The sequence below is a fragment of the Thalassophryne amazonica genome, unplaced genomic scaffold (genome assembly GCF_902500255.1).
Source record: "Thalassophryne amazonica unplaced genomic scaffold, fThaAma1.1, whole genome shotgun sequence".
NCBI classification, from domain to species: Eukaryota; Metazoa; Chordata; class Actinopteri; order Batrachoidiformes; family Batrachoididae; genus Thalassophryne; species Thalassophryne amazonica.
In genome coordinates, this window is record NW_022986232.1 from 1,060,935 (window position 1) to 1,086,898 (window position 25,964).

Here is a 25,964-nt window from a genome sequence, read left to right on the forward strand (position 1 = left end):
ACATCAGTGGGTAAAAAGCTACTTAGAAAATAGAAAACAGTTTGTTCAGATAAATAATACTAAATCAGAATTGTGTAACATTATTTGTGGAGTACCACAAGGGTCGGTACTTGGACCCAAACGGTTTATTTTGTATATCAATGATTTTGTGAATGTATCTAATGTACTTGGTAGCATTTTATTTGCTGACGATACAACATTATTTTACTCTGGATCAGATATACAGGAAGTAGCACAAATGATAAATACAGAGTTGGAAAAAGTTAAATATTGGTTTGCTATAAACAGATTGTCACTTAATCTTAATAAAACAAATTTCATATTGTTTAATGACAGAAAAAAAAGTGATGTCATTAAAAATAGATGGAATGGACATTCAAAGGGTAAAAGAAAGGAAATTTTTAGGAGTTATGATTGATGAAGATTTTACATGGAAGTCACACATAAATTACATAAAAGGAAAGATAGCGAAAGCCATTGCTGTTTTGCATAAAGTTAAATATTCATTAAATAGTTATGGATTATTAACATTGTACAATTCATTGATTGTTCCATATTTGACTTACTGTGTAGAAATCTGGGGATCAACATGTACAACTTATACACAACCTTTATTTATTTTGCAGAAAAGAGCTTTAAAAGTGATTAGCAACAGTCGTTTTAGAGATCCATCTAGTCCATTGTTCATTAAGTATAGGGTACTTAAATTTCATGATTTAGTTGATTTGAAATTATTACAAACAATGTACCAAGCGAATAACAATACCTTACCAATAAACATTCAAAATATGTTTGAAAAAAGAGTAAGTAGTTATAATTTGAAGGGCATAGAAGTCTTTAAAAAACAAGATTCAGAACTAAGATAAAGGAAGGGAGTATTGCAGTGAATGGTGTAAAATTATGGAACAACCGCAACAAAGAAATCAAAGAATCGAGGTCGCTTAAATTATTTTAAAAACGTATTAAACTAGATGTATTAAGTAAGTATGAAACTCTCCCTCTCTAGCTGCCACTTTATCGTGGTAGGGGAGTTTGCGTACCCGGATGATCCTAGGAGCTATGTTGTCGGGGGCTTTGTGCTCCCTGTAGGGTCTCCCAAGGCAAACAGGTCCTAGGTGACGGGTCAGACTAAGGGCAGTTCAGAACCTCCATGACCAGTAAAAGATCAAGGACCGACACGTCGCCCGGTATGGCGGAGCCGGGGTCCCACCCTGGAGCCAGGCCTGGGGTTGGGGCTCACGCGCAAGCTCCTGGTGGTCGGGCCTTAGCCCATGGGGCCTGGCCGGGTTCAGCCCGAAAGAATGACGTGGGCCCGCCCTCATGTGGGTTCACCACCTGCAGAGGGGGCAATGGGGGTCGGGTGCAGAGAGGATTGGGTGGCGGTCGAGGGCGGGTGGCCTGGCGACCTGGTCCATGCTCACAGCCGCTGGCTGTTGGGACGTGGAATGTCACCTCGCTAGGGGGGAAGGAGCTTGAGCTTGTGCAGGAGGTTGAGAGATACCGACTAGAGATAGTCGGGCTCACCTCCACACACAGCTTGGGCTCTGGTACCCAACTCCTGGAGAGGGGCTGGACGCTTCATTTTTCTGGCGTCGCCCACGGGGAGAGGCGCAAAGCTGGGGTCGCATTGCTTATTGCTCCCCAGCTCAGTCTCCAAGTGTTGGAGTTCACTCCAGTGAACGAGAGGGTCGCGTCCCTATGCCTTCGGGTTGGGGACAGGTCTCTCACTGTTGTCAAGGCCTACGGGCCGAGCAGCAGTGCAGAGTACCTGACCTTCCTGCAGTCCCTGGGAGGGGTACTAGATAGCGCTCCGACTGGGGACTCCATTGTTCTCCTGGGGGATTTCAACACCCACGTGGGCGGCGACAGTGAGACCTGGAGGGGGGTGATCGGGAAGCACAGCCTCCCTGATCTGAACCCGAGTGGTGTTCAGTTGTTGGACTTCTGTGCTAGTCACAGTTTGTCCATCATGAACAGCATGTTCGAGCACAAGGGTGTCCATAAGTGCACATGGCACCAGGACACCCTGAGCCGGAGGTCGATGATCGACTTTGTAGTCGTATCATCTGACCTTCGGCCATGTGTCTTGGACACTCTAGTGAAGAGAGGGGCAGAGCTGTCGACTGATCACCACCTGGTGGTGAGTTGGATCCGCTGGGAGGGTAGGAAGCCAGTCAGACCTGGCAGGCCCAAACGTATCGTGAGGGTCTGCTGGGAACGACTGGCGGAACCCTCTGTCAGCGAGGTCTTCAACTTCCACCTCCGGGAGAGCTTCTCCCAGATCTCGGGGGAGGTTGGAGACATGGAGTCCGAGTGGACCATGTTCTCCACCTCCATTGTTGATGCGGCTGCTTGTAGCTGTGGTCGCAAGGTCTCTGGTGCCTGTCACGGCGGCAATCCCCGGTGGTGGACACCGGAAGTAAGGGATGCCGTCAAGCTGAAGAAGGAGTCCTACTTATCTTTGTTGGTAGGTGGGACCCCAGAGGCAGCTGACAGGTACCGGCAGGCCAAGCGTGCCGCAGCCCGTGCGGTCGGAGAGCCAAAAACCCGGGTCTGGGAGGAGTTCGGGGAGGCTATGGAGGAGGACTATCGGTCGGCCTTGAAGAGATTCTGGCAAACCGTCCGACGCCTCAGGAGGCGGAAGCAGCTCTCCACCAGCACTGTTTACGGTGCGGGTGGGGAGCTGTTGACCCTGACTGGGGATGTTGTCGGGCAGTGGGAGGAGTACTTCGAGGATCTCCTCAATCCCATCGTCACGTCTTCCGAAGAAGCAGAGACTGGGGACTCAGAGGCGGACTCATCCATTACACAGGCTGAAGTCACCGAGGTGGTTAGAAAGCTCCTCGGTGGCAAGGCTCCTGGGGTGGATGAAATCCGTCCTGAGTACCTTAAGTCTCTGGATGTTGTGGGGCTGTCTTGGCCTCTGCAACATCGCGTGGCGATTGGGGACAGTGCCTCTGGATTGGTAGACCGAGGTGGTGGTCCCTCTGTTTAAGAAGTGGGACCGGAGGGTGTGTTCCAACTATAGGGGGATCACACTCCTCAGCCTCCCCGGTAAGGTCTATTCCAGAGTACTGGAGAGGAGAATTCGACCGATGGTCGAACCTCGGATTCAGGAGGAGCAGTGTGGTTTTCGTCCTGGTCGCAGCACACTGGACCAGCTCTACACGCTCCATCGGGTGCTCTAGGGTTCATGGGAGTTTGCCCAACCAGTCCACATGTGTTTTAGGGATCTGGAGAAGGCGTTCGACCGTGTCCCTTGGGACACCCTGGGGGGAGTGCTCCAGTAGTACGGGCTCCGGGGTCCTTTGTTAAGGGCTGTCCTGTCCCTGTACGACCGCGGCAGGAGCTTGGTTCACATTGCCGGTAGTAAGTCAAACCTGTTTCCAGTGCACGTTGGCCTCCGCCAGGGCTGCCCTTTGTCACCGGTTCTGTTCATTATTTTTATGGACAGAATTTCTAGGCGCAGCCAGGGTGTAGAGGGGGTCTGGTTTGGGAACCACAGAATCTCGTCTCTGCTGTTTGCGGACGATGTGGTTCTGTTGGCTTCGTCAAATCAGGACCATCAGCGTGCACTGGGGCGGTTTGCAGCCGAGTGTGAAGCGTCCGGGATGAAAATCAGCACCTCCAAATCCGAGGCCATGGTTCTCGACCGGAAAAAGGTGCTTTGCCCTCTTTAGGTCGGTGGAGTGTCCTTGCCTCAAGTTGAGGAGTTTAAGTATCTCGGGGTCTTGTTCACGAGTGAGGGACGAATGGAGCATGAGATCGATAGACGGATCAGTGCAGCATCTGCAGTGATGCGGTCGCTGTATCGGACCGTCGTGGTGAAGAGAGAGCTGAGTAGGGGGGCAAAGCTCTCGATTTACCGATCGATCTACGTTCCGATCCTCACCTATGGTCATGAGATTTGGCTCATGACGGAAAGAACAAGATCGCGAGTACAAGTGGCCGAGATGAGTTTCCTCCGCAGGGTGGCTGGGCGCTCCCTTAGAGATAGGGTGAGGAGCTCGGTCACTCGGGAGGAGCTTGGAGTCGAGCTGCTGCTCCTCCACGTCGAAAGGAGTCAGTTGAGGTGGCTCGGGCATCTTTTCCGGATGCCCGCTGGATGCCTCGCTGGAGAGGTGTTCCGGGCACGTCCCACTGGGAGGAGGCCCCGGGGAAGACCCAGGACACGCTGGAGGGACTACATCTCTCGGCTGGCTTGGGAATGCCTTGGGGTTCCCCCGGAGGAGCTGGGGGAGGTGTGTGTGGATCGGGAGGTCTGGGCGGCTTTGCTTGAGCTGCTGCCCCCGCGACCCGACTCCGGATAAAGCGGAAGAAAATGGATGGATGGATAATATTCTTAAATACTGTTAAAATAAAGAATTTTCCTTTTGGAAGTATTATTGTTCTTGTGTATTTTTGTTTACAGTATGGTTGGTAGATCTTGTCTTCTTCTCAGGCAGAGCTAGGGGATCGTTGGCTTAAAAAGGCTGGTGACCACTGCTGTAGAATGTTCATTCCTGACAGCTTCATGTTTCTGAGCATTTATCAGCAGCAGCTGAAATCAGGCTAAATGCCACATATTTATGACTTAATTTCTCAGGACACATGGCACCAAAAATAAAACCCAATACATCAACATTTTCATAATTCTTTCTTGATTTATAATAGTCAGCTCCTTTGACATTTAATATTGATACATACTTTAATCTTGATGTTCTCTAGACTGAAAGACATCCATCTGTCGAGCCGTGGCTTGCAGTTCTTCTCACAGGCAGACGTAGACATTGTGTGTGATTGTCCCACCTGGACAGCCATGCCTCGGCCACAGACCAAAAGGCAGAAGACCTCAAACTATTCAGCAGCCAAGGCGGTGGACAAGACCAAATTAGTTCAGGTGTGTTCTGTGATCAAATGGCCAGATGAAGCCTTGTTGACATGTGGAGGGTTCCCAGCCAACTGCTTCACATGAAGCTTTATTATTATATTTATTACTAACCTCACAGTCCAGAAAGAGGAGGAGGCACGCTGTGAGCACTGAGCAGACAATCACTGTTTTTTATGGGTTTTTTAATGTTTTTTATGTAACAGTTCTTATTACTGTTCGACCGAAACGAATTGTTTGTTTTGTTTTGTCAGTGATCTCAGTTTAGCATTCATCAGCTAATGCTAGCTTGTTGCTAGCTGGGGAGCTAATGCTACCAATGGTGTTAGCAGGGGAGCTAACGTCATCAGTGGCCCACGATAGGGTCGCGCCTACAGCTAACAGCCCAGCAGTTGTGAGGCCTTAAATATAAATAGCTATCTATGTTAAAGAACTTTATTGTTGCATTATTGCACTTTCAAAGTCACTCCCTAAGCATTTTGATTTGTTAATCTTAAAGATTAACTTATTAAACAATTACACATTGTCAGTGGCTGGATGTTACCACCCACCATCAGCCCCAGCTAGTATCTTAGAATCGTTAAGTACTGAATTCAATTAGTTTATAGATAGATCACTTTTCATAGATCACCATAGATCACTTTTTTGAAGTTTATTTAATTTGATCATGAAAAAACATCCCGCACCTAGCACCGCATCACTTTTAAAAATACATGAGTTTACACAATACTATTTAAAAATAACGTAACAAGAAAAGAATTAGCAAGTATCAAGAAATAACAAGAAAATATATACAAATGAATATTGCTAAAATATATTAATAAGCAATAATTAAAAGAAATAAAAAATAAAGGTAAAATTGATAAAATTGATAAAAGATAAAATATAACAGTATTCAGATGATCATCTCTGACACAACAGCAGTCAATACTGGTCGCAAAAATGGTGTTGTAGCCAGGCTTCAGAGAACATTTCAACACAAGGGATTCGATGAACCTCAATACATCGGCTGAAAACACCACATTCTTGATCGTGTTCTGTGACATGTGTTGGACTTCTTTTTTCCTATACGGTCACAGTCACCTAACATTAACTATGAGTTTATTGATGAGATTTTGGAACAGTATGATGACTTGCAAAATGCATACATGGGCACAGAAGTGATACCAGTGTACAACCCCTGGCAAAAATTATGGAATCACCGGCCTCGGAGGATGTTCATTCAGTTGTTTAATTTTGTAGAAAAAAAAGCAGATCACAGACATGAAACAAAACTAAAGTCATTTCAAATGGCAACTTTCTGGCTTTAAGAAACACTATAAGAAATCAAGAAAAAAGATTGTGGCAGTCAGTAACGGTTACTTTTTTAGACCAAGCAGAGGAAAAAAATATGGAATCACTCAATTCTGAGGAAAAAATTATGGAATCACCCTGTAAAGTTTCATCCCCAAAACTAACACCTGCATCATATCAGATCTGCTCGTTAGTCTGCATCTAAAAAGGAGTGATCACACCTTGGAGAGCTGTTGCACCAAGTGGACTGACATGAATCATGGCTCCAACACGAGAGATGTCAATTGAAACAAAGGAGAGGATTATCAAACTCTTAAAAGAGGGTAAATCATCACGCAATGTTGCAAAAGATGTTGGTTGTTCACAGTCAGCTGTGTCTAAACTCTGGACCAAATACAAACAACATGGGAAGGTTGTTAAAGGCAAACATACTGGTAGACCAAGGAAGACATCAAAGCGTCAAGACAGAAAACTTAAAGCAATATGTCTCAAAAATCGAAAATGCACAACAAAACAAATGAGGAACGAATGGGAGGAAACTGGAGTCAACGTCTGTGACCAAACTGTAAGAAACCGCCTAATGGAAATGGGATTTACATACAGAAAAGCTAAACGAAAGCCATCATTAACACCTAAACAGAAAAAAAACAAGGTTACAATGGGCTAAGGAAAAGCAATCGTGGACTGTGGATGACTGGATGAAAGTCATATTCAGTGATGAATCTCGAATCTGCATTGGGCAAGGTGATGATGCTGGAACTTTTGTTTGGTGCCGTTCCAATGGGATTTATAAAGATGACTGCCTGAAGAGAACATGTAAATTTCCACAGTCATTGATGATATGGGGCTGCATGTCAGGTAAAGGCACTGGGGAGATGGCTGTCATTACATCATCAATAAATACACAAGTTTATGTTGATATTTTGGACAATTGAAAGGATGTTTGGGGATGATGAAATCATTTTTCAAGATGATAATGCATCTTGCCATAGAGCAAAAACATTCCTTGCAAAAAGACACATAGGGTCAATGTCAACGAGCAGATCTGATTTGATGCAGGTGTTAGTTTTGAGGATGAAAATTTACAGGGTGATTCCATAATTTTTTCCTCAGAATTGAGTGATTCCATATTTTTTCCTCTGCTTGGTCTAAAAAAGTAACCGTTACTGACTGCCATAATATTTTTTTCTTGATTTCTTATAGTGTTTCTTAAAGCGAGAAAGTTGCCATTTGAAATGACTTTAGTTTTGTGTCATGTCTGTGATCTGCTTTTTTTCTACAAAATTAAACAACTGAATGAACATCCTCCGAGGCTGGTGATTCCATCATTTTTGCCAGGGGTTGTATGAGAACCTTGGCTGGAGAGATGATTTTAAATTCCCTTTTGAGCTTTGTGAAGCATACAAGTTTTACAAAACGGAGGAAAAATGGCCTCACATCAAATGGCACAAGCTGCCATCACTTCACAGTGCCAGGTGGAACTCATGAGGAATTTTTGCACTTATTGCATTTTTCCTTCTTCCAAAGTGGCGAGAACAGCTGAAGGTAACTTGCGATTTGATTGCAACTACATGGTCGCAGGCCTGGTTTTCTAACCAACACTATTCAGAGATGGATTATGAAGACCTGCTGTCATCAATATCCAAACTTAAGTGTCCCAAAGCTGTGAAATGCTTCTCTACTCACTGGAAAAAGGAACTAGCAGTGCTTGATGTGCATTTGCTCCAACATAGTAGCTGAGAGAGCTGTAAAGTTGATGGAGGAGGTTCGTTCATTTGCAAAACAGATAAATATCTTAACAGCAAATTTATTAACACTAATACACAAATCTGAAACACTATTAAAAATACTACAAATGCTATATGTACTCATTTTCATGTATTCCTTGTGTATTGTATGTAAAAGTGACATGTTATAATAAAGAGTGTTTGAGCCGCGAGGTGTTTTAATGTGAAATATGAAACTGTCTTAGGTGCGGGAGGTTTTTTCAAGGTCTGGCAAAACCAAAGTCATTTTTGTTAGTTTTAGGTAAAAGTTCATCATTTATAACCCCAGGCTAATAAATTTGAGATTTGTCATAACCAGTGATGCCGGTAACGCGTTACTCTAATCTGACCACTTTTTTTAGTAACGAGTAATCTAACGCGTTAATCTTTCCAAATCAGTAATCAGATTAAAGTTACTTCTTCATGTCACTGTGCGTTACTATTATTTTTCATTGTGGGTCGATAGCAGCATTAAACTTGGTCCGTGGGCAGGAGGTCGGGGTTCGACTGAACGTCCCACTTTCAGCGAGCTGTGAGCTTTTCATCCGCGTTTTTTTGCAGCTGCTCGACTCGTCCTCACCTCTTAAAGCACGGTGATCAGCACACCTGCACTGAGCTTTACAAAGACATTTTTATACTGTTTTTCCTCCTTTATTTCGAATTCTGAGCTGAGCCGCTCTGTATCTGCTCGTTAAAAACAGCTGATCCTCCGCAACGCGTCAACAACTAACACTATTTTCCACTCAAATGCACCTAAACTCTCTTTCTGAGGACCACATGATGTGAAAATGCACCTAAACTCTCTTTCTGAGGACCACATGATGTGAAAACGCAATAAAACTTTCTTACCTGTAAATCTGGTCATGTTTTCTGCATAAATAAATGTTATCCATTCTTTGTGCTCAAACGCCAAAGCAGGGGCGAATCCAGATGGAATGGGGGCATGTGGCAAGGATGTGCCCCCCTCCCCCACAACACCCCTAGATTAAAGGTCCAGTTTTGAAGCCGTTTTTTACTAAACCAACTAATATTGCTTAAAATAATAATAATTTCGACAAGTAAAATGTTTAGAGAGAATTTAAATGTTAGAAAAATGTTAGAATTTAATAGTTACATTTATAAACAATGTAGGTTCGAAATTGCAAGTTTTACTGTTACAGTGCTGTCAACAGTTAAATATGAGGTCAAGAAAGAGGTCTTTATTTTACATTTTTAAAACAAGTATTTATTTTCATTGAAGTCAAGAAAGGGTGACTATAAAGTGAGTTTTGGCAAAACAGGTATCATTGTCATGTTGAGGTGGCAGAGGGTTGTTTTCGGCAGCTGGGAAAAGTAACTAAAAAAGTAACTAGTAATCTAACTTAGTTACTTTTACAATTGAGTAATCAGTAAAGTAACTAAGTTACTTTTTCAAGGAGTAATCAGTAATCAGTAATTGGATTACTTTTTCAAAGTAACTGTGGCAACACTGGTCATAACCCTACTGCACACGGACAACAGCATTAAACTGTTTGTATATTGTGCCTAAAACTCTCGTGAATATATTCTCTGGGTTTATAGACGTTGTAGAAATTGCTGAAATCAAAATGCAAACTGTCGCCATTTTTTCTGAGATTAGCCTGTTGTAGGGAACGCTTTGAAAAGGTTATATTATGCTCCACAAGGTCCATTCAGATATGAGATGCCCTTTGAGAATAAGGGTCTGTCCATAGAACAGCGCACAGGACCCTTCACACAGTCCTTCTAGGTGCTGAGCCCACATGGACATGGCACCGTGCTGTTTTGTCAGGCAGAGCTGACCGAGCCCGATTGTTATAGACTCAGCTACCAGCTGGCTGTCTGCGATAACCCCCCCCCCCCCCCCCCCCCCCCAAAAGCTTCTATCTGTATATTTGTTCATCATGAAGGGTTACACATGTCCAACTGGGAGGAGGCCCAGGGAAGACCCAGGACACACCGGGGGTATTATTATATGTCACAGCTGGCTTTGGAACACATGGCGACCCCCCAGGTTCCCTTTTGCCCAGGACAAGGAAAAGTGGGTTGAGCTGCTTGGTCCACTGCCACTGCGGGTCGGACCGGGATAAGCAGCAGTGGATGAATGAATGAATGTGCAAAGGATCATTGCTGATGCCATTTATCTTCAAAAGGTAGAAACTCACTGGAAATCAAGCAAGTTTAGTTGTGTAGATTTCTGTTCCCGCTCACGTTCCCACATTGACATAAATAGATTTATGTGTCTAATAGATGGTCTGGATTCAGAATTCAGAGTTACGGGACGTGTGTTCATGTTGTCTGAGGACTGATGATGACATACAGCTGGTATAGTCCACTTTCTTTTTTTAACACAAACCATCACAACAAATGATCGTGAGGATTTTCTTACTTTGTATCTCTGATTTTATTTTTAATACAGCTTTTTTATGCTTATAGTTTTTTTAATTATTTAAACTGTACATGTGGAAACTGATGAAACATGATCGCAGGTTTTAATCAATCTTGAGTCTACAAAGTTTTTTTTGTTGTTTTTGTGTTTTATTTTGATGTCCCAACAGAGACGTGATGAAGACTTCCTGAGTGTGATCGAACAAAAGCGACTGACTACAGCGCCATCTATAGTCAGCTTTAATTTCCAGATGAAGCGTGTGAGGGTTCTGTCCTCCTGCGAGGAATTCCTAGACGAGCACAGCGGCGTCCTCTACTGGATGTCCAGGGACCAGAGAGTCCAAGGTTTGAATATTTTTCCACGTCCACAAGCGCTTGTTGAAGCTTGAAGATGTTTTTGAGAAAATCGTGCTTCACTTGATGACCATGCTTATGAGGAGTGGGAGACCACCTCTGAATGTTCCCTGACAACTTGTTCTAACATTTTGGATGGTGATGTGTTCATAGGCCTTTAAGAGGCTTCCTCACAGTGTTCATGACACACAGTGGGCTGCCCCCTTCCCTGAAGAGGGAAAGGACCCTGATCTGAGGTCCAGTGTGATCACACACCTGTTGATTTGTCCCTGATTATCAGATGTTATTATCACATGTTCACTGATTGGACAGGATTTGTACTATTGCCTTCTTTAAAAATGCTCGTCCTGTCTTCCTGGACTCTTTGGCTGATTCTGTCATCAGTGACGGGTCAGTTCAAGACTTCAAACAACTCTCAAACTATTTTGTTCTCAGGCTTTCACTAATTATAATATAACTAAATCTAGTCAAGTCTGGAAGCATGAGCTGATGCCATGGAGAACCACTTTGGAACCACAGGGGTCTTCAACACAGCCACAACTTTCCTGGTTCATGTCAACAGAATCACAGCACACAGACAAAATGTCACAGCTGACGCTCCCTGAAAATGCTACTTGTGAGTGTGTGTGTGTGTGTGTGTGTGTGTGTGTATACACACATACATACAGGGATTAAAGTTCTCCCTCACTACGACGATTTCCATCAATTGGGCTGCCAAAAGGCAGGTTTTGTGCTAACGCCATCCTGATGAAAAATCAAGGCTGGACATAAGATATACAGATCATCCAGGAAGTATTCACACCGCTTCACTTTTTACACATTTTAAGTTACAGCCTAATTCCAAAATGGATGAAATTTTTTTTTCTTCAAAATTCTACACACAATACACCATAATGACAATGTGAAAAAGGTTTTTTTTTAGATTTTTGCAAATTTATTAAAAATAAAATTTAAGCACTCACAGCACTTACAGGCTTTGCCATGAAGCTCAAAATTGAGCTCAGGTGCCTCTTGTTTCCACTGATCATCCTTGAGAAGTTGTCCAGCTTAATTGGAGTCCACCTGGGGTTGATTGGACATGATTTGGAAAGACACACACCTGTCTACATATAAGGTCCCACAGTTGACAGTCAGAGCACAAACCAAGCATGAAGTCAAAGGAATCGTCTAGACCTCAGAGACAGGATTGTCTGGAGACACAAATCTGGGGAAGGGTACAGAAACATTTCTGCTGCTTTGAAGGTCCCAATGAGCACAGTGGTCTCCATCATCTGTAAATGGAAGAAGTTCAGATCCACCAGGACTTTTCCTGGAGCTGGCCACCCGTCTAAACTGAGCGATCAGGGGAGAAGGACCTTCGTCAGGGAGGTGACCAAGAACCTGATGGTCACTCTGTCAGAGCTCCAACACTCCTCTGAGGAGAGAGGAGAACCTTCCAAAAGGACAGCCATCTCTGCAACAATCCACCAATCAGGCCTGTATGATAGAGTCGCCAGACAGAAGCCACTCCTTAGTAAAAGACACATGGCAGCCACCTGGAGTTTGACAAAAGGCACCTGAAGGACTCTCAGACCAGGAGAAACAAAATTCTCTGGTCTGATGAGACAAAGATTGAACTCTTTGGCATCATGTTTGGAGGAAACCAGGCACCATCCCTACAGTGAAGCACGGTGGTGGCAGCATCATGCTGTGGGGATGTTTTTCACTCAAGGACATTCACAGGACACAATCAAGGAAACAATCTGACTGAACATCTCTGGAGAGATCTGAAAATGTCTGTGCACCGACACTCCCCATCCAACCTGATGGAGCTTGAGAGGTGCTGCAAAGAGGAATGGACCAAAGTGGCCAAAGATAGGAGCACCAAGCTTGTGGCATCACATTCAAGAAGACTTGAGGCTGGAATTGCTGCCAGTATTGAACAAAAGCTGTGAATACTTATGTACCTGTGATTTCTTAGGTTTTTTTTAATTATTTTTAATAAATTAGCAAAAATTTCTAAAAAAAAAAATGTTTTTCACGTTGTCATTATCTCTGTGTTTTTTTTTGTTTGGTTTTTTTTTGTTGTTTTTTTGTTTGTTTGCTTGTTTTTTTCCGCCAGACAGCGAGTCACTGTCTATCCCCTGCGTCCAGTCTGGGGTGCATCCAGATGGAAAGAAGCTGTTGTGGGGGGGGTTGTGCCATCCACAACAGCTCACCTCAATTAAAGGTCCACTTTTGAAGTCATTTTTCATACTACTACTTAATAGTAATACAACCCCACTTCCAATGAAGTTGGGAAGTTGTGTAAAATGTAAATAAAAACAGAATACAATGATTTTCAAATCCTCTTCAACCTATATTCAATTGAATCCACCACAAAGACAAGATATTTAATGTTCAAACTGATAAACTTTATTGTTTCTGTCCAAATATTTGCTTATTTTGAAATGGATGCCTGCAACATGTTTCTAAAAAGCTGAGACAGTGGTATGTTTACTACTGTGTTACATCACCTTTCCTTCTAACAACACTCAATAAGCGTTTGGGAACTGAGGACACTAATTGCTGAAGCTTTGTAGGTGGAATTCTTTCCCATTCTTGCTTGATGTGCGATTTCAGTTGTTCAAAAGTCCGGGCTCTGTGTTGACGTATTTTACGCTTCATAATGCGCCACACATTTTCAATGGGTGACAGGTCTGGACTGCAGGCAGGCCAATCTAGTACCCGCACTCTTTTACTATGAAGCCACGCTGTTGTAACACGTGCAGAATGTGTCTTGGCATTGTCTTACTGAAATAAGCAGGGACGTCCCTGAAAAAGACGTTGCTTGGATGGCAGCATGTGTTGCTCCAAAACCTGGATGTACCTTTCAGCATTAATGGTGCCATCACAGATGTGTAAGTTGTCCATGCCATGGGCACTAACACACCCCCATACCATCACAGATGCTGGCTTTTGAACTTTGCGCTGGTAACAATCTAGATGGTCTTTTTCCTCTTTTGTCCAGAGGACACAATGCCCATGATTTCCAAAAACAATTTGAACTGTGGACTCATCAGTCTACAGCACGCTTTTCCACTTTGTGTCTGTCCATTTCAAATGAGCTCGGGCCCAGAGAAGGCGGCGGTGTTTCTGGATGTTGTTGATGTTTGGCTTTTGCTTTGCATGGTAGAGTTTTAACTTGCACTTGTAGATGTAGCGACGAACTGTGTTCACTGACAATGGTTTTCTGAAGTGTTCCTGAGCTCACGCGATAAGATCCTTTACACAATGATGTCAGTTTTTAATGCAGTGCCGCCTGAGGGATCGAAGGTCATGGGCATTCAATGTTGGTTTCCTTGTTGCTTACGTGTAGAAAGTTCTCCAGATTCTCTGAATCTTCTGATTATATTATGGACTGTAGATGATGGAATCCCTAAATTCCTTGCAATTAAATGTTGAGAAACATTTGTCTTAAACTGTTGGACTGTTTTTTTTTCCATGCATTTTTCCACAAAGTGGTGATCCTTGCCCCTTCTTTGCTTGTGAACGGCTGAGCCTTTTGGGGCTGCTCCTTTTATATTCAATCATGACACTCACCTGTTTCCATTTAACCTGTTCACCTGTGGAATGTTCCAAACAGGTGTTCTTTGAGCATTCATCAACTTTCCCAGTCTTTTGTAGCCCCTGTCCCAGCTTTTTCGAAATGTGTTTCAGGCATCCATTTCAAAATGAGCAAATATTTGCACAAAAACAATAACGTTTATCAGTTTGAACATTAAATATCTTGTCTTTGTGGTGTATTCAATTGAATATAGATTAAAAAGGATTTGCAAATCATTGGATTCTGTTTTTATTTACATTTTACACAACGTCCCAACTTCATTGGAATTGGGGTTGTACTTTGAACTTCATTATGAAACTTTACTTCACATAACATTTTTACATCTAATTTGCCTAGGTAGTGAGCGTTCCTACATTTTGTTTATTTATTTTTTTACTGGGGAGGCTGTTATATTCTTGACACAAGCTTTACCCATTAAAGGCCCAACACCCTAAAATTAGATGTTTTCCACAGATAACTGGGCATTACTCTTTGCCCAGAAGCTTGCTTTGAGGATGGCTACTCCCCTACATGTGTGTTTCTGTCTTGTGCCGCGATTCCTGGAGGCAACCATAAGACACTATGGCTTCATGCTCAAGGGTCTACAGGAGGTACAACAGGTACATACATCACTGCTGTAAAAAAATAAATATTTAATTATGTTCATTACAAATGGGCATGAGGTCAAACATAGCCTTTCTTGTAAGCCATGTTTTGGAATTTTGGGGTGTGTAATTTCTGCAGAATGTCTGGAGGCAACGGGGAGAAGGAAGTATAGAACTTTAAATGTTGGTACTATAACTGATAAAAGCAGAGAGGTAGCTCTTGGGGGAGGTACTTACAGCTACCGCGCAAGGGATGAGTGGGACAGCTAGGAAGGTACAGAGTGTGACATCTTGATAGAAGAAGTAAGACAAGGACACTTGATGGTGGAATGAGGAAGTACTGGAAGGTATGAGGAGGAAGTGCTTGGTGAAAAAGAACTGAGATAGGCTGAGAGATGCAAATGACAGAGAGATGTGGCAAATGCTAAGGGTTTTATTTCACTGGGCACGACTCTGGGAGAGCAGTTGGAGACATGAATTACTTTCCAAACACTTGAACGAGCGACAGTGTCATAGTTGGTGTCTCACTGAAGTGGACACTCGCAGCTGAAGACACAAAGTGTTCAGCTCTTATTGTCTTGCTATGGAAATTCCCCCACTGTACCCAATAATGGTAAAATAAAATAATAATGAATAAAAAATGATAATAAAGCCTACAGTACACTCACCGATTTGCAAAATTTTGATTTAACCTTTATTTAACAAGGTAAGCTATTAAGAAAAAAGTCTTATTTACAATAATGACCTGGTGGATCGGGAAAACGCAGAGGTAATTCACAAATGTGGATCAAACGACACATTTTACAGTATATACATCAGTCTAGAATTAGTAAGAGAATGATGCCTCTGGATTGACTTTCCTATATTAACATTAGATCTCTCTCTTCTAAGTCCCTGTTAGTAAATGATATAATAATTGATCAACATATTGATTTATTCTGCCTTACAGAAACCTGGTTACAGCAGGATGAATATGTTAGTTTAAATGAGTCAACACCCCCGAGTCACAGTAACTGCCAGAATGCTCGTAGCACGGGCCGGGGCGGAGGATTAGCAGCAATCTTCCATTCCAACTTATTAATTAATCAAAAACCCAGACAGAGCTTTAATTCATTTGAAAGCTTGACTCTTAGTCTTGTCCATCCAAATTGGAAGTCCCAAAAACCAGTTTTATTTGTTGTTATCTATCGTCCACCTGGTCGTTACTGTGAGTTTCTCTGTGAATTTTCAGACCTTTTGTCTGACTTAGTGCTTAGCTCAGATAAGATAATTATAGTGGGCGATTTTAACATCCACACAGATGCTGAGAATGACAGCCTCAACACTGCATTTAATCTATTATTAGACTCTATTGGCTTTGCTCAAAATGTAAATGAGTCCACCCACCACTTTAATCATATCTTAGATCTTGTTCTGACTTATGGTATGGAAATTGAAGACTTAACAGTATTCCCTGAAAACTCCATTCTGTCTGATCATTTCTTAATAACATTTACATTTACCCTGATGGACTACCCAGCAGTGGGGAATAAGTTTCGTTACACTAGAAGTCTTTCAGAAAGCGCTGTAAGTAGGTTTAAGGATATAATTCCTTCTTTATGTTCTTCAATGCCATATACCAACACAGGGCAGAGTAGCTACCTAAACTCTGTAAGTGAGATAGAGTATCTCGTCAGTAGTTTTACATCCTCATTGAAGACAACTTTGGATGCTGTAGCTCCTCTGAAAAAGAGAGCCTTAAATCAGAAGTGCCTGACTCCGTGGTATAACTCACAAACTCGCAGCTTAAAGCAGATAACCCGTAAGTTGGAGAGGAAATGGCGTCTCACTAATTTAGAAGATCTTCACGTAGCCTGGAAAAAGAGTCTGTTGCTCTATAAAAAAGCTCTCCGTAAAGCTAGGACATCTTACTACTCATCACTAATTGAAGAAAATAAGAACAACCCCAGGTTTCTTTTCAGCACTGTAGCCAGGCTGACAGAGTCAGAGCTCTATTGAGCCGAGTATTCCTTTAACTTTAACTAGTAATGACTTCATGACTTTCTTTGCTAATAAAATTTTAACTATTAGAGAAAAAATTACTCATAACCATCCCAAAGACGTATCGTTATTTTTGGCTGCTTTCAGTGATGCCGGTATTTGGTTAGACTCTTTCTCTCCGATTGTTCTGTCTGAGTTATTTTCATTAGTTACTTCCTCCAAACCATCAACATGTCTATTAGACCCCATTCCTACCATGCTGCTCAAGGAAGCCCTACCATTAATTAATGCTTCGATCTTAAATATGATCAATCTATCTTTATTACTTGGCTATGTACCACAGGCTTTTAAGGTGGCAGTAATTAAACCATTACTTTAAAAGCCATCACTTGACCCAGCTATCTTAGCTAATTATAGGCCAATCTCCAACCTTCCTTTTCTCTCAAACATTCTTGAAAGGGTAGTTGTAAAACAGCTAACTGATCATCTGCAGAGGAATGGTCTATTTGAAGAGTTTCAGTCAGGGTTTTAGAATTCATCATAGTACAGAAACAGCATTAGTGAAGGTTACAAATGATTTTCTTATGGCCTCAGACAGTGGACTCATTTCTGTGCTTGTTCTGTTAGACCTCAGTGCTGCTTTTGATAATGTTGACCATAAAATTTTATTACAGAGATTAGAGCATGCCATAGGTATTAAAGGCACTGCGCTGCGGTGGTTTGAATCATATTTATCTAATAGATTACAATTTGTTCATGTAAATGGGGAATCTTCTTCACAGACTAAGGTTAATTATGGAGTTCCACAAGGTTCTGTGCTAGGACCAATTTTATTCACTTTATACATGTTTCCCTTAGGCAGTATTATTAGACAGCATTGCTTGAATTTTCATTGTTACGCAGATGATACCCAGCTTTATCTATCCATGAAGCCAGAGGACACACACCAATTAGCTAAACTGCAGGATTGTCTTACAGACATAAAGACATGGATGACCTCTAATTTCCTGCTTTTAAACTCAGATAAAACTGAAGTTATTGTACTTGGCCCCACAAATCTTAGAAACATGGTGTCTAACCAGATCCTTACTCTGGATGGCATTACCCTGACCTCTAGTAATACTGTGACAAATCTTGGAGTCATTTTTGATCAGGATATGTCATTCAATGCGCATATTAAACAAATATGTTGGACTGCTTTTTTGCATTTGCGCAATATTTCTAAAATTAGAAAGGTCTTGTCTAAGAGTGATGCTGAAAAACTAATTCATGTATTTATTTCCTCTAGGCTGGACTATTGTAATTCATTATTATCAGGTTGTCCTAAAAGTTCCCTGAAAAGCCTTCAGTTAATTTAAAATGCTGCAGCTGGAGTACTGACAGGGGCTAGAAGGAGAGAGCACATATCACCCATATTGGCCTCTCTTCATTGGCTTCCTGTTCTAGAATAGAATTTAAAATTCTTCTTCTTACTTATAAGGTTTTGAATAATCAGGTCCCATCTTATCTTAGGGACCTCATAGTACCATATCACCCCAATAGAGCACTTCGCTCTCAGACTGCAGGCTTACTTGTAGTTCCTAGGGTTTGTAAGAGTAGAATGGGAGGCAGAGCCTTCAGCTTTCAGGCTCCTCTCCTGTGGAATCAGCTCCCAATTCAGATCAGGGAGACAGACACCCTCTCTACTTTTAAGATTAGGCTTAAAACTTTCCTTTTTGCTAAAGCTTATAGTTAGGGCTGGATCAGGTGACCCTGAACCATCCCTTAGTTATGCTGCTATAGACTTAGACTGCTGGGGGGTTCCCATGATGCACTGAGTGTTTCTTTCTCTTTTTGCTCTGTATGCACCACTCTGCATTTAATCATTAGTGATTGATCTCTGCTCTCTTCCACAGCATGTCTTTTTCCTGATTCTCTCCCTCAGCCCCAACCAGTCCCAGCAGAAGACTGCCCCTCCCTGAGCCTGGTTCTGCTGGAGGTTTCTTCCTGTTAAAAGGGAGTTTTTCCTTCCCACTGTTGCCAAGTGCTTGCTCACGGGGGGTCGTTTTGACCGTTGGGGTTTTTCTGTAATTATTGTATGGCTTTGCCTTACAATATAAAGCGCCTTGGGGCAACTGTTTGTTGTGATTTGGCGCTATATAAATAAAATTGATTTGATTTGATTTATATTCCATGTCCACTATTTAATACATCCATTTTCTATACCCACTTACTAACATTAAGGTCATGTTGGCTCTGAGATCAGCACACAGTGAACATGAACAACCTCTTCTCCATGACGTAGAGCTTCAGGGATGTGCATCCTTTGATTTGATTGGATTTATTTAACAATAACATTGTAAGTCCCTTTGGCTGTTCCCTTATTTTTTTTCCACTCTGGGTGTCCACAGCATATCTCAGATGGATCTGTATGTTGGTTTGGCACCGATATATCCTCCTCTGTTTTGGCTTCAATGGGCATATGACATCACATTTCCACAGCACAGCATTTAGCAGATAGATGTTGCCTGTGTCGCAGCCCAAGCGGTCCGCCCCTGAAAATTGGTCAGCTCAGCAGCTCTTTTGAGATAGACTCTCTTAACCCAAAACTATCAAATGGAATAATGTGATTATTAACCATCAGATGACAAGTTAAAACCTCTTAAATCATTCAAGTCATTTTTAAACAGAAACCAGGTGATATTCGGTGGCACTTTAAAATGATGGATGCACAGTGAACGCAACAGCTAGCAGCCCATGTAGCTGCCGTGCTCTGATACTGTGAGTAATACTGTGAGAAATCTTGGAGTCATTTTTGATCAGGATATGTCAATCAATCAATCAATCAATTTTTTTATATAGCGCCAAATCACAACAAACAGTTGCCCCAAGGCGCTTTATATTGTAAGGCAAGGCCATACAATAATTATGTAAAACCCCAATGGTCAAAACGACCCCCTGTGAGCAAGCACTTGGCTACAGTGGGAAGGAAAAACTCCCTTTTAACAGGAAGAAACCTCCAGCAGAACCAGGCTCAGGGAGGGGCAGTCTTCTGCTGGGACTGGTTGGGGCTGAGGGAGAGAACCAGGAAAAAGACATGCTGTGGAGGGGAGCAGAGATCGATCACTAATGATTAAATGCAGAGTGGTGCATACAGAGCAAAAAGAGAAAGAAACAGTGCATCATGGGAACCCCCCAGCAGTCTACGTCTATAGCAGCATAACTAAGGGATGGTTCAGGGTCACCTGATCCAGCCCTAACTATAAGCTTTAGCAAAAAGGAAAGTTTTAAGCCTAATCTTAAAAGTAGAGAGGGTGTCTGTCTCCCTGATCTGAATTGGGAGCTGGTTCCACAGGAGAGGAGCCTGAAAGCTGAAGGCTCTGCCTCCCATTCTACTCTTACAAACCCTAGGAACTACAAGTAAGCCTGCAGTCTGAGAGCGAAGCGCTCTATTGGGGTGATATGGTACTACGAGGTCCCTAAGATAAGATGGGACCTGATTATTCAAAACCTTATAAGTAAGAAGAAGAATTTTAAATTCTATTCTAGAATTAACAGGAAGCCAATGAAGAGAGGCCAATATGGATGAGATATGCTCTCTCCTTCTAGTCCCCGTCAGTACTCTAGCTGCAGCATTTTGAATTAACTGAAGGCTTTTTAGGGAACTTTTAGGACAACCTGATAATAATGAATTACAATAGTCCAGCCTAGAGGAAATAAATGCATGAATTAGTTTTTCAGCATCACTCTGAGACAAGACCTTTCTGATTTTAGAGATATTGCGTAAATGCAAACAAGCAGTCCTACATATTTGTTTAATATGCGCTTTGAATGACATATCCTGATCAAAAATGACTCCAAGATTTCTCACAGTATTACTAGAGATCAGGGAAATGCCATCCAGAGTAACGATCTGGTTAGACACCATGTTTCTAAGATTTGTGGGGCCAAGTACAATAACTTCAGTTTTATCTGAGTTTAAAAGCAGGAAATTAGAGGTCATCCATGTCTTTATGTCTGTAAGACAATCCTGCAGTTTAGCTAATTGGTGTGTGTCCTCTGGCTTCATGGATAGATAAAGCTGGGTATCATCTGCGTAACAATGAAAATTTAAGCAATACCGTCTAATAATACTGCCTAAGGGAAGCATGTATAAAGTGAATAAAATTGGTCCTAGCACAGAACCTTGTGGAACTCCATAATTAACTTTAGTCTGTGAAGAAGATTCCCCATTTACATGAACAAATTGTAATCTATTAGACAAATATGATTCAAACCACTGCAGCGCAGTGCCTTTAATACCTATGGCATGCTCTAATCTCTGTAATAAAATTTTATGGTCAACAGTATCAAAAGCAGCACTGAGGTCTAACAGAACAAGCACAGAGATGAGTCCACTGTCCGAGGCCATAAGAAGATCATTTGTAACCTTCACTAATGCTGTTTCTGTACTATGATGAATTCTAAAACCTGACTGAAACTCTTCAAATAGACCATTCCTCTGCAGATGATCAGTTAGCTGTTTTACAACTACCCTTTCAAGAATTTTTGAGAGAAAAGGAAGGTTGGAGATTGGCCTATAATTAGCTAAGATAGCTGGGTCAAGTGATGGCTTTTTAAGTAATGGTTTAATTACTGCCACCTTAAAAGCCTGTGGTACATAGCCAACTAACAAAGATAGATTGATCATATTTAAGATCGAAGCATTAAATAATGGTAGGGCTTCCTTGAGCAGCCTGGTAGGAATGGGGTCTAATAAACATGTTGATGGTTTGGATGAAGTAACTAATGAAAATAACTCAGACAGAACAATCGGAGAGAAAGAGTCTAACCAAATATCCGCATCACTGAAAGCAGCCAAAGATAACGATATGTCTTTGGGATGGTTATGAGTAATTTTTTCTCTAATAGTTAAAATTTTGTTAGCAAAGAAAGTCATGAAGTCATTACAAGTTAAAGTTAAAGGAATACTCAGCTCAATAGAGCTCTGACTCTTTGTCAGCCTGGCTACAGTGCTGAAAAGAAACCTGGGGTTGTTCTTATTTTCTTCAATTAGTGATGAGTAGAAAGATGTCCTAGCTTTACGGAGAGCTTTTTTATAAAGCAACAGACTCTTTTTCCAGGCTAAGTGAAGATCTTCTAAATTAGTGAGACGCCATTTCCTCTCCAACTTACGGGTTATCTGCTTTAAGCTACGAGTTTGTGAGTTATACCACGGAGTCAGACACTTCTGATTTAAAGCTCTCTTTTTCAGAGGAGCTACAGCATCCAAAGTTGTCTTCAATGAGGATGTAGAACTATTGACGAGATACTCTATCTCCCTTACAGAGTTTAGGTAGCTACTCTGCACTGTGTTGGTATATGGCATTAGAGAACATAAAGAAGGAATCATATCCTTAAACCTAGTTACAGCGCTTTCTGAAAGACTTCTAGTGTAATGAAACTTATTCCCCACTGCTGGGTAGTCCATCAGAGTAAATGTAAATGTTATTAAGAAATGATCAGACAGAAGGGAGTTTTCAGGGAATACTGTTAAGTCTTCTATTTCCATACCATAAGTCAGAACAAGATCTAAGATATGATTAAAGTGGTGGGTGGACTCATTTACTTTTTGAGCAAAGCCAATAGAGTCTAATAATAGATTAAATGCAGTGTTGAGGCTGTCATTCTCAGCATCTGTGTGGATGTTAAAATCGCCCACTATAATTATCTTATCTGAGCTAAGCACTAAGTCAGACAAAAGGTCTGAAAATTCACAGAGAAACTCACAGTAACGACCAGGTGGACGATAGATAATAACAAATAAAACTGGTTTTTGGGACTTCCAATTTGGATGGACAAGACTAAGAGTCAAGCTTTCAAATGAATTAAAGCTCTGTCTGGGTTTTTGATTAATTAATAAGCTGGAATGGAAGATTGCTGCTAATCCTCCGCCCCGGCCCGTGCTACGAGCATTCTGACAGTTAGTGTGACTCGGGGGTGTTGACTCATTTAAACTAACATATTCATCCTGCTGTAACCAGGTTTCTGTTAGGCAGAATAAATCAATATGTTGATCAATTATTATACCATTTACCAACAGGGACTTAGAAGAGAGAGACCTAATGTTTAATAGACCACATTTAACTGTTTTAGTCTGTGGTGCAGTTGAAGGTGCTATATTATTTTTTCTTCTTGAATTTTATGCTTAATAGATTTTTGCTGGTTATTGGTGGTCTGGGAGCAGGCACCGTCTCTACGGGGATGGGGTAATGAGGGGATGGCAGGGGGAGAGAAGCTGCAGAGAGGTGTGTAAGACTACAACTCTGCTTCCTGGTCCCAACCCTGGATAGTCACGGTTTGGAGGATTTAAGAAAATTGGCCAGATTTCTAGAAATGAGAGCTGCTCCATCCAAAGTGGGATGGATGCCGTCTCTCCTAACAAGACCAGGTTTTCCCCAGAAGCTTTGCCAATTATCTATGAAGCCCACCTCATTTTTTGGACACCACTCAGACAACCAGCAATTCAAGGAGAACATGCGGCTAAACATGTCACTCCTGGTCCGATTGGGGAGGGGCCCAGAGAAAACTACAGAGTCCGACATTGTTTTTGCAAAGTTACACACCGATTTAATGTTAATTTTAGTGACCTCCGATTGCCGTAACCGGGTGTCATTACTGCCGACGTGAATTACAATCTTACCAAATTTACGCTTAGCCTTAGCCAGCAGTTTCAAATTTCCTTCAATGTCGCCTGCTCTGGCCCCCGGAAGACAATTGACTATGGTTGCTGGTGTCGCTAACTTCACATTTCTCAAAACAGAGTCGCCAATAACCAGAGTTTGATCCTCGGCGGGTGTGTCGTCGAGTGGGGAAAAACGGTTAGAGATGTGAACGGGTTGGCGGTGTACACTGGGCTTCTGTTTAGGGCTACGCTTCCTCCTCACAGTCACCCAGGCAGCCTGCTTTCCCGGCTGCTCGGGATCTGCCAGAGGGGAACTAACGGCAGCTAAGCTACCTTGGTCCGCACCGACTACAGGGGCCTGGCTAGCTGTAGAATTTTCCACGGTGCGGAGCCGAGTCTCCAATTCGCCCAGCCTGGCCTCCAAAGCTACGAATAAGCTACACTTATTACAAGTACCGTTACTGCTAAAGGAGGCCGAGGAATAACTAAACATTTCACACCCAGAGCAGAAAAGTGCGGGAGAGACAGGAGAAGCCGCCATGCTAAATCGGCTAAGAGCTAGTAGCTACGCTAACCTAGCGGATTCCTAAAAACACGCAAAGTGAATAATGTGTAAATAATTTAGAGGTGATTCAGCAGAAGGAGTGCTTTAGTTAAGGCACGTAAAGATTACACTGGGAAACAAATCGTAATCTAGATAACTAGATCAATCTAACTGCGCAGATTAAACAGCTAACAGATACAGAAAAACACCGCTGGGCTCCGGAACAGGAAGTGATACAATACCGCAGTGAGAGCCAACCACCAGTAGCAAATATGTAGGAATGCTTTTTTGCATTTGTGCAAATTTCTCTAAAACTAGAAAGGTCTTGTCTCAGAGTGTGTGTGTGCAAGAGACCAAGTGGAAGGGAAGTAAGAGCATGAGCATCGGTGGTGCTCCTGCTCTTACTAACTCACTAGCCTATGGGTACCATGGTGAGGACAGGAAGAGAAATGGTGTTGGCGTCATTTTAAAGGAAGAGTATGTTAAAAGTGTGTTGGAGGTTAAGCAAGTGTCTGACAGTGTGTGTGTGTGTGTGTGAAGTTGGAAATTGAAGGGGTGATGATGAATATCATCAGTGCATATGCCCCACAGGTAGGTTGTGAGATGAAGGAGAAAAAAGATTTCTGGAGTGTGTTAGATGAGGTGGTGGAGAGTGTGCCCAAGCATGAAAGAGTGGTGATAGGAGCAGACTTCATTGGGCATGTTGGTGAAGGGAACAGAGGTGATGAGGAAGTAATGGGTAGATATGGTTTCAAGGATAGGAACGGGGAAGGACAGATGGTAGTTGATTTTGCCAAAAGGATGGAAATGGCTGTGGTGCATACCTACTTTAAGAAGAGTGGAGGAAGGTGCACACAGGTGGACTACATTCTTTATAGGAGATGCAAGTTAAAAGAAATCAGACTGTAAGGTGGTAGCAGGAGAGAGTGTCACTAGACAGCATAGGATGGTTGTTTGTAGGATGACTTTAGAGGTAAAGAAGAAGAAGAGAGTGAGAGCTCAACAAAGGATCAGATGGTGAAAGCTGAAGGAGGAAGACTGCTGTGTGAAATTGAGCGAGCAGGTGAGAGAAGCACTGGTTGGAGGGGAAGCAATTTTGGACAACTGGAAAAGTACTGCAGATGTGGTGAGAGAGACAGCTAGGGCAGTACTGGGTATGACATCTGGACGGTGGAAGGAAGACAAGGAGACTTGGTGGTGGATAGTCAGAGAGATGAAGAAAGTAGACAGGAGTACAAAGAGATGTGGCGTAAGGTGAAAAGAGAAGTGGCAAAAGCAAAGGAAAAAGGCACATTGCGAGGTATACAAGAAGTTGAATAGTAAGGAAGAAGAAAAGGACCGACTGGCCAGACAAAGGGACAGAGCTGGAAAGGATGTGCAGCAGGTTAGGGTGGTAAAAGATGCACATGGTAATGTGCTGAGAAGGTGGAGGGAATATTTTGAAGAGCTGATGAATGAAGAAAATGAGCGAGAGAAAAGGCTGGATGATGTGTTGAGAATAAATCAGTAAGTACAAGAGATTAGTAAGGAAGAATTGAGGGCTGCTGTGAAGAGGATGAAGAGTGGAAAGGCAGTTGGTCCAGATGACATTCTAGTGGAGGCATGGAAATGTTTAGGAGAGATGGCAGTAGAGTTTCTAACCAGATTGTTTAATAAAATTTTGGAAAGTGAGAGGATGCCTGAGGGGTGGAGACGAAGTGTGCTGGTTCCTATTTTCAAGAACAAGGGTGATGTGCAGAGCTGCAGTAACTACAGAGGCATAAAGTTGATCAGCCACAGTATGAAGTTATGGGAAAGAGTAGTAGAAGCTAGGCTTAGAAAACAGGTGGAGATCTGTGAGCAGCAATATGGTTTCATGCCGAGAAAGAGCACTACAGATGCAATGTTTGCTCTGAGAATATTGTTGGAGAAGTACAGAGAAGGCCAGAAAGAGTTACATTGTGTGTTTGTGGACTTAGAAAA

General features: G+C 42.4%; 1 protein-coding gene across 2 annotated transcripts in view; it reads left to right on the forward strand.

Moving 5' to 3' along the window:
* The window catches only part of cpdp (CPD photolyase), a 121,744-nt gene that overhangs the window by 24,036 nt on the left and 71,744 nt on the right, over window positions 1-25,964 (forward strand). Inside the window, exons 2-4 of one of the 2 annotated variants that reach the window (XM_034165208.1) lie at window positions 4,708-4,879; window positions 10,482-10,656; window positions 14,705-14,850. In XM_034165208.1, the coding sequence (XP_034021099.1) occupies window positions 4,708-4,879; window positions 10,482-10,656; window positions 14,705-14,850 (493 nt within the window). The remainder of the gene's footprint in view (window positions 1-4,707; window positions 4,880-10,481; window positions 10,657-14,704; window positions 14,851-25,964) is intronic. The other variant, XM_034165209.1, reaches the window with a different exon arrangement.